The sequence below is a fragment of the Schistocerca serialis genome, chromosome 2 (assembly GCF_023864345.2).
Source record: "Schistocerca serialis cubense isolate TAMUIC-IGC-003099 chromosome 2, iqSchSeri2.2, whole genome shotgun sequence".
NCBI lineage: Eukaryota > Metazoa > Arthropoda > Insecta > Orthoptera > Acrididae > Schistocerca > Schistocerca serialis.
This window is the reverse complement of record NC_064639.1, coordinates 288,387,392-288,401,074: the sequence shown is the minus strand read 5'-3', so window position 1 is coordinate 288,401,074 and position 13,683 is coordinate 288,387,392. Positions and strand designations below refer to the sequence as shown.

The 13,683-nt window shown below is 42.6% G+C and overlaps 1 protein-coding gene across 2 annotated transcripts in view; it reads right to left on the bottom strand.

Moving 5' to 3' along the window:
- Window positions 1–13,683, bottom strand: part of LOC126457060 (chromosome transmission fidelity protein 18 homolog) — a 485,881-nt gene that overhangs the window by 14,454 nt on the left and 457,744 nt on the right. For both annotated transcript variants that reach the window (XM_050093058.1, XM_050093059.1), the window contains exon 19: window positions 12,145–12,202. In XM_050093058.1, the coding sequence (XP_049949015.1) occupies window positions 12,145–12,202 (58 nt within the window). The remainder of the gene's footprint in view (window positions 1–12,144; window positions 12,203–13,683) is intronic.

Here is a 13,683-nt window from a genome sequence, read left to right as displayed (position 1 = left end):
ACGCTTGGAAAGACGACGTCGATTTCAATGTCATGACGGCACTGTCACTTGAGGGATAGTAGGTGTACTGATAATGGTTCAATGTCGTCCACCAACCGACAGCGCAGTGGCACAGCTACCAGAGCGGCATGTCTGTTACCCTTTAATATGGAATGCACAAAGCCAGAAGGCTCAGTGTGATGCAAGCTGGTAAACATGCCACAGAGACGCACTTGTGCTTTCTAGAATCAAATGAGCGAGTTTGAAAGGGGTCAAATTGTGGCCTGAGTAGCGGGATGGTCCTTTCGGCGAACTGCCACACAAGTTTCACGCGCTGCAGCAGTTGTGCAACCACGCTGATACCAGTGGTCACGTGAACACTCTCACGCCCGTAGACGAGGTCCTGGACGTCCACGTAACACAAACGCCCGCCAGGATCGTCGTATCGCGGCAGTGACAGAGCACAGAAAGAGGACTCGTGACCACAGACGTGCCAACACGAACTGTTGCCAACCGGTTACTAACAGTAGGACTACGTGCGCATACACACCTCTAGCCCATCTTCCACTCGCGCCACAACATCGACGTGCACAGCTCGACTTGTGCTGTCAGAGGATCACTTGGAAGTGTAATGGTCCGCCGTGGTCTCCAGCGACGAATGCAGATTCTACCTGCACGCAAGTGATGGTCGTTTACGCGTACCTAAGTTGACCTTGAGTGTGCTGTCTCGTAGAATGCATTCGTCCAAGACACCTGGCACTATTGCAAGAGTTATAGTCTGGGGGTGCAGTAAACTACAACTCTCGTTCACCTTTGGTGTTTCTGAAGGGGACGCTGAACGGCGCTCGGTACGTCCAAAATGTTGTCTTTCGCCGTTCGTGCAACAGGAAGGTTCGTATTGTGCCAGTAGTCTAATGCTTGCCCACACACTGCCCGTGAAACTAACCGTGCAGCAAATTTCCTGGCCAGCACGATCTCCAGACCTGTCACCTATCGAGCACTTAAGGGATGCGACTCGTCAACAAACAACTCTTACAGAACTACGTGAACAGGTTGAGCAGGCGTGGCATAACGTATCTCATCTGTAAGATCAACTACATGCCAGATCAGTGCCTGCATTGCCGCTCGTGGATGCTATACCGCGTACTAATATGGGTGTTTCGGCTTGGGCCGACGGCTGGTACCTCAGCACAGCTTGTGCTATTGATCTGTAAATGTAATCATTTCATGTACTCCCTATGCACTGTGCAACAATACATCGTGAGTGAATTGGAAACTTCTAATTTTTATTCTGGCAATGTAGATGAGTAAAATTTCTACGTCCTATTCGTAGGTGAACTTTGTACTTCCACAAACCTTCAACCGAATTGTGCATTACTCTTGGGGGTTTCCATTTGTTTATTGTCACCTCCAGCAAGTGGGTTCGTTACCCCAGATAGGTGCACTGCGTGCTAGTACGTGGGAGAGTGAGATTCAGTTCCCTGTTACGCTTTAAATAGCATCATTTTTACGTCAACTGTGCACTGTGGTACGTTTTTGAACACGTCTCGAGGAGAGAAAGTGGGTACGGAATAACAAACATAGGGTGCTATTTACGAAAGACGTACTGGACGTACTGCTGTCTATATTTTTATTTTGTTTTTGGACGGAAACTTATTTGAGATGGTCAAGGTAAGTGGGGCTCCCCAACTGCAAAATGATTTAGACGACATATCTGTACGATGCGATAAGGGGTAATTGATTCCAAACAATGAAAAGTGTCGGGTCATCCACATGAGTTCTAAATCGAATCTATTACTTGCGGTTACACAAAAATCAAAAGGTTGCCAATTCTACTAAATACCTAGGGATTGCAATTACAAACAACTTAAACTGAAACGGTCACACTAATTATGTTGTGGGGAAGGCGAACAGAAGACTGTGTTTTACTGACTCAACACTCAGAAGATGCAAGAGCTCTACCAAAGAGACTGGCTACACTACGCTTGTCCGAACTCTGTGCGGTATGGGATTCTTGCCTGATAGGATTGACGGACGACATCGAAAAAGCTCAAAGAACGACAATGAAACGGGGGAGTGTCTGTCACGGATACGATACGTGAGGTTGGATGGTAATCATTAAAACAAAGCCATTTTTTGTTGCGAGATATCTCTCCACGTAAATTCACCAACTTTCTCCAACAACTTTTGTTGCCGCCCAATTACATAGAGAGAAATGGTCATAGTAATAATATAAGAGAAATCAGAGCTAGCACTGAAAGATGTGTGTGTTTTTTCCGTGCGCTTTTCGAGGTTGGAACGATAGACAAATAGTCTAAAGCTTGTTCGATGAAAATTCTGCCAGACATTTAAGTATGAACTGCAGAGCAGTCATTTGGATGTAGATATATTTTGTGAATAGAATTCATTTGAAGTAACTCTTAATTGCCAAGATCGCATTCAATACCATTGATAACTGATGATCTGTATCAACAGTTTATCATCTTCTGATATGTAAAGTGACGCATTTACATAGAGTAAAATTTACAATAATTACTTACATTTGCCATTACAAACAAGGCAATGGAAACTCTACATTTTCAAATCTGAATTTCAAAAAAACGTTGTTGTTATACGTCCTGACTCATTGTGACTGTAGCACACATGCCATGTTGACATTATAGTGTATAGTGTGTAGCACATTCCACAGATTCGTTACAAATAAAAGCCAGTTAATCACAAACAAATACTACACAGTTAAAAAGCACGTCGTGTGAAATGTCCTACATTCTATACACTATATGGGCTACGTGATACAGAAATAATGGAACAGAACGTATAACAAGTCTTTAAAAATATTAAAAGCTAGAATTTCGATTTCTTCATTTGTAACAACAAGTAGAAATAATGATTGTAGATGTACTCTACATTAATCAGTCACTTTATAGATCTGAGGATGGAAAACTATTGAATCCGATCATCAGTAATAAATAGCATTCAATGTGATCTTCGCTATTAAAGGTTACTTCAAAGCAAATACAGATTGCTGTTTCCAATCTCCAATTACGAGAAATTTCAACCGAATAGGAGTCTCTCGACTGTATTTCGTGTATTGTAGCCTTTAATGTTCGTTAGATATTTTGGAGCGAAAGCTCAATTCGTCAGAGCTTCCGACCTCACTTGAGGTTTTTTGCCATTTCACGACGAAGCTGTTGTACCTGCGTGTTGCGAGAATATGGTTCACTGGCAGTCCATGGAGAAATTCCTTACGTCGTTCGGAGACTACACGATTACGAGGTGTCATCAAAAAGTAAAGGGAAATTTTGTTTTTCTTATAGAATCTTTATTCATCACCATCAACATTATCCCCTTCAAAGTAATCCCCCACGAATATAGTAACTTATGCGAGCGCTTTTCCCAATCTTGGAAGCACTTCTGGAACTCACTTTTCGTTATGGCGTTCAGCTCCTTCAGCGATTCTGTTTTTATGTCATTAATGGCGGCAAAATGATATCCATTCATAATTCTCTTCAGCCTCGGGAATAGAAGTCACAGGGGGGCAATGTACTGCGAATACGGTGGCCGAGAACGCACAACGGTTTTGTTCTTTGTCAGAAAATCATGAACAAGGATTGAAGCACTGAAGCGTGAGCGGGATCATTATCGTGATGCAATTTATAAGAGATATTCTGTCACAATTCAGGATGTTTTCTTCGGATTGCTTCACGCAAACGGTGCTAACTTCCAGGTAGTACCGTATGACCGTAAAGCAGGAAGTCATGACGTAATATCCCTTTGTAATCGAAGAAAACATTGAGAAGGACCTTCACAATCGATCGAACTTCTCGAATATTTTTCGGTCTTGGCTCTTCAGCCCTTGCATTTAGTTTCATACCCATACAACCAAGTTTTGTCATCTGTCATAACCTCCTTTAGAAGTTCTGGAACGTTGTCGAGTTCGTTCAGCAATTTCAAAGAAATGACTACGCGACGTCGTTTCTGTCAAATTTCCACAATTCCCGAAAAAACTTTGGTGCTACACATTTCAAGCCCAAAAAATCGGAATACGTCGTTTGGCATGAGCCAAAGGATATGCCGGCGTCAGCAGCAACCTCTCTGATAGTCCACAACCATTTTCTTTAATTTTATACATACACTACTGGCAATTAAAATTGCTACACCACGAAGATGACGTGGCTACAGACGTGAAATTTAACCGACAGGAAGAAGATGCTGTGATATGCAAATGATTAGCTTTTCAGAGCATTCACACAAGGTTGGCGCCGGTGGCGACACCTACAACGTGCTGACATGAGGAAAGTATCCAACCGATTTCTCATACACAAACAGCAGTTGACCGGCGATGCCTGGTGAAACGTTATTGTGATGCCTCGTGTAAGGAGGAGAAATGCGTACCATCACGTTTACGACTTTGATAAAGGTCGGATTGTAGCCTATCGTAATTGCGGTTCATCATATCGCGACATTGCTGCTCGCGTTGACCGAGATCCAATTACTGTTAGCAGAATATGGAATCGGTGGGTTCGGGAGGGCAATACAGAACGCCTTGCTGGATCCCAGCGGCCTCGTATCACTAGCAGTTGAGATGACAGGCATCTTATCCGCATGGCTGTAACGGATCGTGCAGCCACATCTCGATCCCTGAGTCAACAGATGGGGACGTTTGCAAGAAAACAACCATCTGCACGAACACTTCGACGACGTTTGCAGCAGCATGGACTACCAGCTGGGTGACCATGGCTGCGGTTACCCTTGACGCTACATCACAGACAGGAGCGCCTGCCATGGTGTACTCAACGTCGAACCTGGGTGCACGAATGGCAAAACGTCATTTTTTCGGATGAATCCAGGTTCTGTTTGCAGCATCATGATGGTCGCATCCGTGTTTGGCGACATCGCGGTGAACGCACATTGGAAGCGTGTATTCGGCATCGCCATACTGGCGTATCACCCGGCTTGATGGTAGGAGGTGTCATTGGTCACACGTCTCGGTTACCTCTTCTTCGCATTGACGGCACTTTGAACAGTGGACGTCACACTTCAGATGTGTTACGACCCGTGGCTCTACCCTTCATTCGATCCCTGTGAAACCCTACATTTCAGCAGGATAATGCACGACCGCATGTTGTAGGTCCTCTACGGGCTTTTCTGGATACAGAAAATGTTCGACTGCTGCCCTGCCAGCACATTCTCCAGATCTCTCACCAACTGAAAACGTCTGGTCAATGGTGGACGAGCAACTGGCTCGTGACAATACGCCAGGCACTACTCTTGATGAACTGTGGTATCACGTTGAAGCTGCATGGGCAGCTGTACCTGTACACGCCATCCAAGCTCTGTTTGACTCAATGCCCAAGCGTATCAAGATCGTTATTACGGTCAGAGGTGGTTGTTCTGGGTGCTGATTTCTCAGGATCTATGCACCCAAATTGCGTAGAAATGTAATCACATGTCAGTTCTAGTATATTTGTCCAATGAATACCCGTTTATCATATGCATTTCTTCATGGTGTAGCAATTTTAACGGCTAGTAGTGTATATTCTTTACTTCTTCCACACTGTTTTCAGTAATTGATGGCGTCCAGAGCGGCCATCGTCTTCTTCTCGATCCTCTTTGAAACATCTATACCACTCGAACTCTTCCCTAACTCATAGTAGATACGCCAAAAATCACGTTTCGAATGCTGTGCTGCACTTTATTTCATTTTTCAAGAAAACTTTAATGCAAATCCTTTGAGCTATCTTTTTCGAAAGTAAAAGTTCGCCGAGCATTTGAAAACACGTGTAACTTTTTCGACTGTCAACAATAAAATAAATATTCAAAACACCTGAAAATGCAAACACATACTAGGAATGTGGGTACTAACTAGATTAAAAAATTAAAAATCTGACGTATAACGGCCGCGTAATTAAATTCCCGTTACTTTTCGATGACACCTTGCACATATTATGCATGTATCGGCTATTTACAAATTTATGCGCTGACTGCACTTTTAAGACACTGACTGCACTTTGGTAAAGAATGAAGCTAATTATACTTTACACCGCATATTAAAAGCTGTGAATTAGACAGAAGTGGTATGCCGTTGTTTTTATCCTATCTTTGAACCTTTGAACTGATGTAGCCAGGTACTCACAAGACGATTTACAGTTTACCGTGGACTCCAAAGCAAGGAGCAAGTAGGCATTTCTGACCTATACAAGTCACTGCCAGTCGTGATCGGAAAAAAAAAATGTAGGTCCGAATGGGGACTGACCATCGAACTTCTACATTTTTCCATTCTGATGCTTGCCCAGTACAGGGCACTGAGTACACGCTAGAATAATATCGATGGTGTGCTTACTGGTGTTCAGCTGAGTTGTTGTTTCCATTTTATGCACAACATTTCGAAAACATTACTGATCAATCACGCAGAGAAAACCTGAGATACTTCAATGATATTCTTCAGTTGTGTTAGGCAATGACCGAAATAACAGCACAAGGAGTGGACTGCATCAAACTGCATTCACAAAAGCCTTTCCATTGTATCAGGTGAACACCTACACACATCACTCCGCTTGCCACTGTACAGTGTGTAGCGGATGGTACTCCCTACTGAGGTGGCAATTTTCTGTCGTACTGCATTCGCGTATGGAGCGAGAGGAGAAGTGTTTGCATTCTCGGTGCATGACGTGTTTTATGTTATTCGACTGATCTCAGCTCGAGGTTTACAATCGATGCAGCAAAATAGTCGACCGGTAAAATAAATTTACACAACAGCGTTTAGCGAGAACTACATTGTTTTTCTTCCACATTTCTCTCTTTTTAAATTAATTGATCACTTCTGTTTTCCATGGGCTATACCGAACTGTTTCTATCCCGAAATCCATCAATTTGTACGCGATACGTCAACATCTGCTGTCAAGCCTGCCTGATGAGGATTCCAACTAATGCAGTCGAGCTCTCGAGTAGACAGCAATAATGTCTTCTATGCTGGTTCCTTAATAGAGTACTGTAATTTGCCAGATCTATCCCAACAAGTCTACGATTTCACGTTCAATGTAATATCACACATCGATTGTATGTACGAGGAATGTACACAGAACTCGGTGTGCATGAGTGCCTACTTTCTCCCGATGAAGAGAATGGTTTCTTGTGCCGATGTGCGTAAGGAGCGACAGTATTCCAATTTCTCTAGTTTTTCGGCTAGTATTTATGTGACTGTTTAGGTCAATAAGTCATCATGTGGTGCAGATGTTTCGCTCTACACGAAAGGCAACTTCGAGGAGTACAATAATAAAGTTATTAATGCTGGTTTTGTTCATGCTGAACATTATCGATTTCGATGGCTGCCGATTTCACACCTCGTCATTTGTGTTCGGAACAAATGTTGCACTTCGAGGAATTAAAAAAAAAATCACATATAAAGTATAAATCACTAATACAGAAAAATTGTAACATATTTGTGACATCCAAAATAGACTTGGTGGTAGGCTTCGTCACTTGCTAGAACTGTTTGAGGATGGAAAATCATTTGGATGAAGAAGCAGAATTACACTTAAGGAAATTGACTCTTCTATCCTATCGGACACCCATTAGAAAAAACAGTAACACTAACCCGTGCTGTGCCAAGAATTTATTTTCATAAGCTACCCACCGACGAAACACCACTGTAACAGAAAAGCGCAAGCAATGAAACACATAAGCGCTCACCAACAGAACCCGTTATGAATGCCGTTAAACACACAATCAGATTTCTCTCAAGCCCTGGCTTCGTAGAAAAATGCGGAATGTAAATGAAAGCCTTAAGCATTTAATTTGGATCAGATGTCCAAACATGACTGTTGAATGAGGGAAAATCACGACCGATTTTAAGCGCTGGAGGAAAAAAGGTGCGAATCCGGGTATGTTTACTGCAAAAACATTTACACCATCAAATGGAGCAAGATCAACAAAGTTGACGAAGCACTGTCCGATTTTCAAACACTAGCCACAAAGAAAGGAAGGAGAGAGAGACGAGAACTTGAGGATCAGGAGTTTCAGTAAGAAGGAATTTAAAATCCAGGTTAGCCTATTACATGTTTGAACATCTGAACTATACTTTTTTTTTACATAGTAACAGGCCACTTAACAAAAATTATAATCCAATGTTATGATATTTTCATGTTCTCTTCAAAAGATATTTCTGTAAATTTGAAACAAAAAAAGGACATCACTTACTTAAATTCTGATTATAGGGTTGCGTGTTAGCAAAAGTGCTTGATTTTGATTAAGTCAACAGCATGCCAAACATGGATTATTTGATGGTGAAAAACATCCAATTAATGGCTCGTTGCTCGCATTCGAATGATTTATAACCTAACGAGCTGATTTTCTTCCGTTATGTCAAACAACAAATCCGTGCACAAGGATTTTCATTAGAAGAAGCTGTTGAATCATCTCAGAACCATATTCCTGAGGTGCCAACCTTAGACGATTTCTATAAATAACTGTTTCATTATTTTCGAAGAAACTTCGTCGACGCATCTTTCGAGTAACTTGAAAGGAAAGACAAACTCTCTAAATAAAGAATATCGAACGTCGAGCTCAACCGTATAGCCCCTGCAGATGATCTGGCAATATTTTCCGAAAACATCGAAAGAGGAACTGAGCACGTCAGTGTATTGAAAGAAAAGGTGGAAAAGCCTGGATTACAAATTTCTTTCGGGAATACAGAGTTGATAACGAAAATTCAAAATACTCCGAAGTTTCCGCACAAGACACGGTACAATCAACAGAGTGAATAAATTTAAATACTTCGGGAAAATAATACAGCAAACAAAAACAATGCCCAGAAAAACGGAAATGAATTATCAATTAACGAAGGGCATTTTCAATTAAAAATGACTCTCAGTAAAAACAAAAATCCAACACTAGAACATTGTCATAAAACTGGAGTACCTTTATGCAGCGGAAAGTTTAGCTCTCAACAAAAATGAAGAAATTGAACAGTTGCAAAAAGAGGAAAGGAAGGTACTACGGATAATACCAGGTTCACAGACAGTTGGGAGTACGTAGATGACAAGTAGTAATGAAGAAAACTACACCCAGACTGAAAAAGTATCTGAAGCTGATTTCATGGTCACTCGGTTCGAACGAAACAGGAAAGACTGCCTAAAAGAAAGTTTTGAGTATTTAGAAAAAAAATTCTCAGAACGCAAATCACATGGTTCAAGAAAGTGAAGAGAGACTTAGCAGAAATTGATTTCACGAAAGGAAATTCTAGCCACGCCATTTTTTCGAAAAAAGATTAGAAAGTTAGTGGAAGTTCAGGAAAAAGACAGAAAGCATCATCACAGCGTGAATAGATGAAAGAAGCAAAGAACACCGTGAAAGAATGAGGAAGTTTCAGTAAGACCGAAAATAAGGAAAGAAGGGAACATCATGAGGAAGTTACCGCACGTGGTCCATTGATGACCTATATCTCTAACGTCGATCAGTTGTAGAATTTTGGAACACGTATTGTGTTCGAGTACAATGACTTTCTGGAGACTAGAAATCTACCCTGTAGGAATCAGCATGGGGTTCGAAAGAGACGATCTTGTGAAACCCAGCTCGCGCCATTCGTTCACGAGACTCAGAGGGCCATAAACACGGGTTCCCAGGTAGACGCCGTGTTTCTTGACTTCCGCAAGGCGTTTGATACAGTTCCCCACAGTAGTTTAATGAACAAAGTAAGAGCATATGGACTATCAGACCAATTGTGTAATTGCATTGACGAGTTCCTAGATAACAGAACGCAGCATGTCATTCTCAATGGAGAGAAGTCTTCCGAAGTAGGAGTGGTTTCAGGTGTGCCGCAGGGGAGTGTCGGGGGACCGTTGCTATTCACTATATATATATATGACCTTGTGGATAACATCGGAAGTTCACTGAGGCTTTTTGCGGATGATGCTGTGGTATATCGAGAGGTTGTAACAATGGAAAATTGTACTGAAATGAAGGAGGATCTGCAACGAATTGACGCATGGTGCACGGAATGGCAACTGAATCTCAATGTAGACAAGTGTAATGTGCTGCGAATACATAGAAAGAAAGATCCTTTATCATTTAGCTACAATATAGCAGGTAAGTAAGTGGAAGCAGTTCATTCCATAAATTATCTGGGAATAGGCATTAGGAGTGATTTAAAATGGAATGACCATATAAAATTAATCGTCGGTAAAGCAGATGCCAGACTGAGATTCCATTGGAAGAATCCTAAGGAAATGCAGTCCGAAAACAAAGGAAGTAGGTTACAGTACACTTGTTCTCCCACTGCTTGAATATTGCTCATCGGTGTGGGATCCGTACCAGATAGGATTGACAGAAGAGATAGAGATGATCCAACGGAGAGTAGCGCGCTTCGTTACAGGATCATTCAGTAATCGCGAAAGCATTACGGAGATGATAGATAAACTCCAGTGGAAGACTCTGCAGGAGAGACGCTCAGTAGCTCGGTACGGGCTTTTGTCAAAGTTTCGAGAACATACCTTCACCGAGGAGTCAAGCAGTATATTGCTCCCTCCTACAAATATCTCGCGAAGAGACCATCAGGATAAAATCAGAGAGATTAGAACCCACACAGAGGCATACCGACAATCTTTCTTTCCACGAACAATCCGAGACTGGAACAGAACGGAGAACCAATAGAGGTACTCAAAGTAACCTCCGCCACACACCGTCAGGTAGCTTGCGGAGTATGGATGTAGGTGTAGATGTAGAGATGGCCGAAGTGGAAGGAAGAAGAAGAAGGAGAAGAAAAAACAACTTGAAATACGAGGGACGTTCAACAAGTAATATAAAACACGTTTTTTGTTGGTGAGTTTCAACTGAAAAAAAAAAAAATGTGAAATATCTGGTGGGACACCGTGAAACATTCCCGCTTCAGCCCCTAAAGTTTCATGAAGTCCCGACTGGTGGCGGTGCTATACGTAGAATTCAAAATGGCGTCTCTAAGGGAGGAGTGTACCGTATAGAGAGATGTCATTGAGTTTCTTTTGGCGGAAAACCACAGTATCGCAGACATTGATAGGCACTCGTAGAATGTTTACGGAGACCTGGCAGTGAATAAAAGCACGGTGAGTCGTTGGGCGAGGTTGTGCAAACTTGTACGATCCACTCTGCCGGCCGACCGTACAGGACTGTGACTCCTGCAATGTTCGAATGTGGGGACAGACTCTTTCGAGGTGGTCGACGGATCACAATCAAACACTTCGGTGCTCAACTGGATATCTCTCTTGGCAGTGCTGTCATACTCGTCCACTAGTTGGGTCCTCAAAGGTGTGTGCCCGCTGAGTTACTCACGGCCTAACAGAAGACCACGAAGAGGAACGAAGGACCATCTATGTGGGATTGCTAGCGCGTTACGTGGCTGCTCATGACAATTTTTTGTCGAACATTATCACAGGCGATTGAACATGGGTGCATCACTTTCGAACCTGAAACAAAACGGCAATCCATGGAGCGGCGCCACATCACCTCTCCTTCGAAGGAAAAGTTCAAGGCCGCACCCTCAACCAGTAAATTCATGGCGGTAATGATCAACTCAGAAGTGTATTGACGCAACCTCAGGAAACTGAAGAAACGTCTTCAGTGTGTTCGTTGCCACAAAACGCACTTCTCCATGACAACGCAAGGCCTCATGCAAGTCTGCGCACCCGAGAGGAGCTCACAAAACTTCACTGGACTATTTTTCCTCGTTCACCCTACAGTCCACATCTTGCACCTTCCGACTTCCATCTGTCAGGTCCAATGAAGGATGCACTCCGCGGGAAGCAGAACGTGGATAATGGGGAGGTTATTGAAGCAACAAGACGTTGGATCCGCGACCATATAGGCTCTCTCAGTAAGGTGGCGTAATGCTGTTGCACTGAACAGTGGTTATGTTGAAAAATATGTGTCCGTAGCCACAAGACTGAGGAATAATATGTCGCCCTGGAATCCTGAATAAAACCTAGATAGTTTCAGAAAAAAATGTTTTGCATTACTTTCTGAACGCCCTTCGTACCTTAGAAATGGTAATCAATAGCATGGTGAGTATCATTCAGTCCAGATCTGAATCGTAGTAAAAGTCTAAACACAAACGCATTACCTTTGACTAGCTACATTACCATGAAGACGTCTTAGAATACGTTGTCATTAAAAATGAAAGAACGGGTAACTAACCTGTTCCTCCGGAAGACGCCACTTGCTCCACCTCTCGTCCAAAGAAATCCTTCACAACCTGAAACAAAGAAATGTGTCATTACTTGGAAAATATATATGAATAAGTCTACTTCGCAACTCACATACTAGTGTACGGGAATAGTGGCAATAAAGAGAACCAAATAAACTTCAAAGTAATAACATAACACGTCAGAAGAGTGTACACAAAAGGAACCTGCATTTTAAGGCAAAAAAAACCGTAATATCATTTGATATGGAAAGGTACCGCGGGGGCGTTAAAGCGTGGGTAAGAGGGAGTATTGTTTATTACACCCAAGCATCTTTTTGTTAAACTCGGCATGTCGAGCATAGATTCAAGCATGTAACATACTGCACTCTATTGTTCTAACAAACGATTGAGAAAACGAAGAAAAATTTGGATTTATCCGTACATTCAGAAAAACAATCTGCTGACTGCTTGTAGCAGCCAAGGAGTTGCAGAAAGACAGATTCGAAAGTCACTGCTTTCTACAGAATAGGGAAGGTGACACCACCGTCTATTTATTTTCCATAACAAATTATGTTTTGCTCATTGGCAAATAATTGTGCGTAGCTCTTATAGAATCTTTTTTGACTGATGATCCACTTCTGTGTATGAGTAATAATCGTTGAAAACGGTTGGTCGATTGTGAATTATGCAAGCAATCGTGAGACCAATCATCTTAATTGATGCGTTGCTTTTGCAACGTATCGCAACTTTTGCAGCCTTATCATTTCCATTGTGTCGATGCACTCTGACGTTGTGTGATCTATTATCGCAAGTCTCCCTCTGATGTAAGACCAGATCCCTCAGATGCATACTGTGGTACTGATCCCTTACTCTTGTAAACGACTGGCATTTAATTTATTGCTGGTTTTCTCCTTCCTAGAATTGGTCCAGACGTATACATGATGTTCTTTTCGGAATCCGACGGAACTACCTGTCGTCCGAACGCCAAGTTAACCCCGACACAAGGCAATTTGCCTAAACGCTTAAATGTCATCCAGTCTGCCAATGTACCACTGCAGAGATTTTCGTGTGGTGCACAATCTGCCTAGTACGATGCCATATGCCATATACGGGCAAATCACGGTGGCACGAGCGGTGTCCAGAAAGTATGCTCCGATCGGTCGCGAAATGGAAACAACAGTGAAAATCCGAAGAAGTTTTGCGCAAATGTGTTGGGCAGTGTCTCTAGTATGCCCGTCGATCGCGTCACGTCGCTCTTTCTAGTTTTGAGCGCACAGTGAGCACATAGAGCGCCTAGAAAATAGTGCCTCCCGCCAAATATGAGTGCCTTTCGAAATATTTTGCCTGATTTCATGCAACCCCTCATAACGTAACTTCTTCATGACAATTCTCAGCGGCACAATGCAGGGGCAATGAAGACGCTCGTGCAGCGTTTTCGATGGGAAGTGTTTGATCATACACCATATGGCGCGAATGTGGCTCCCTCTGATATTCATCTCTGCTCACATGAACCGATGGCTATGAAGATAACGTTCTGGCATAGACAACGA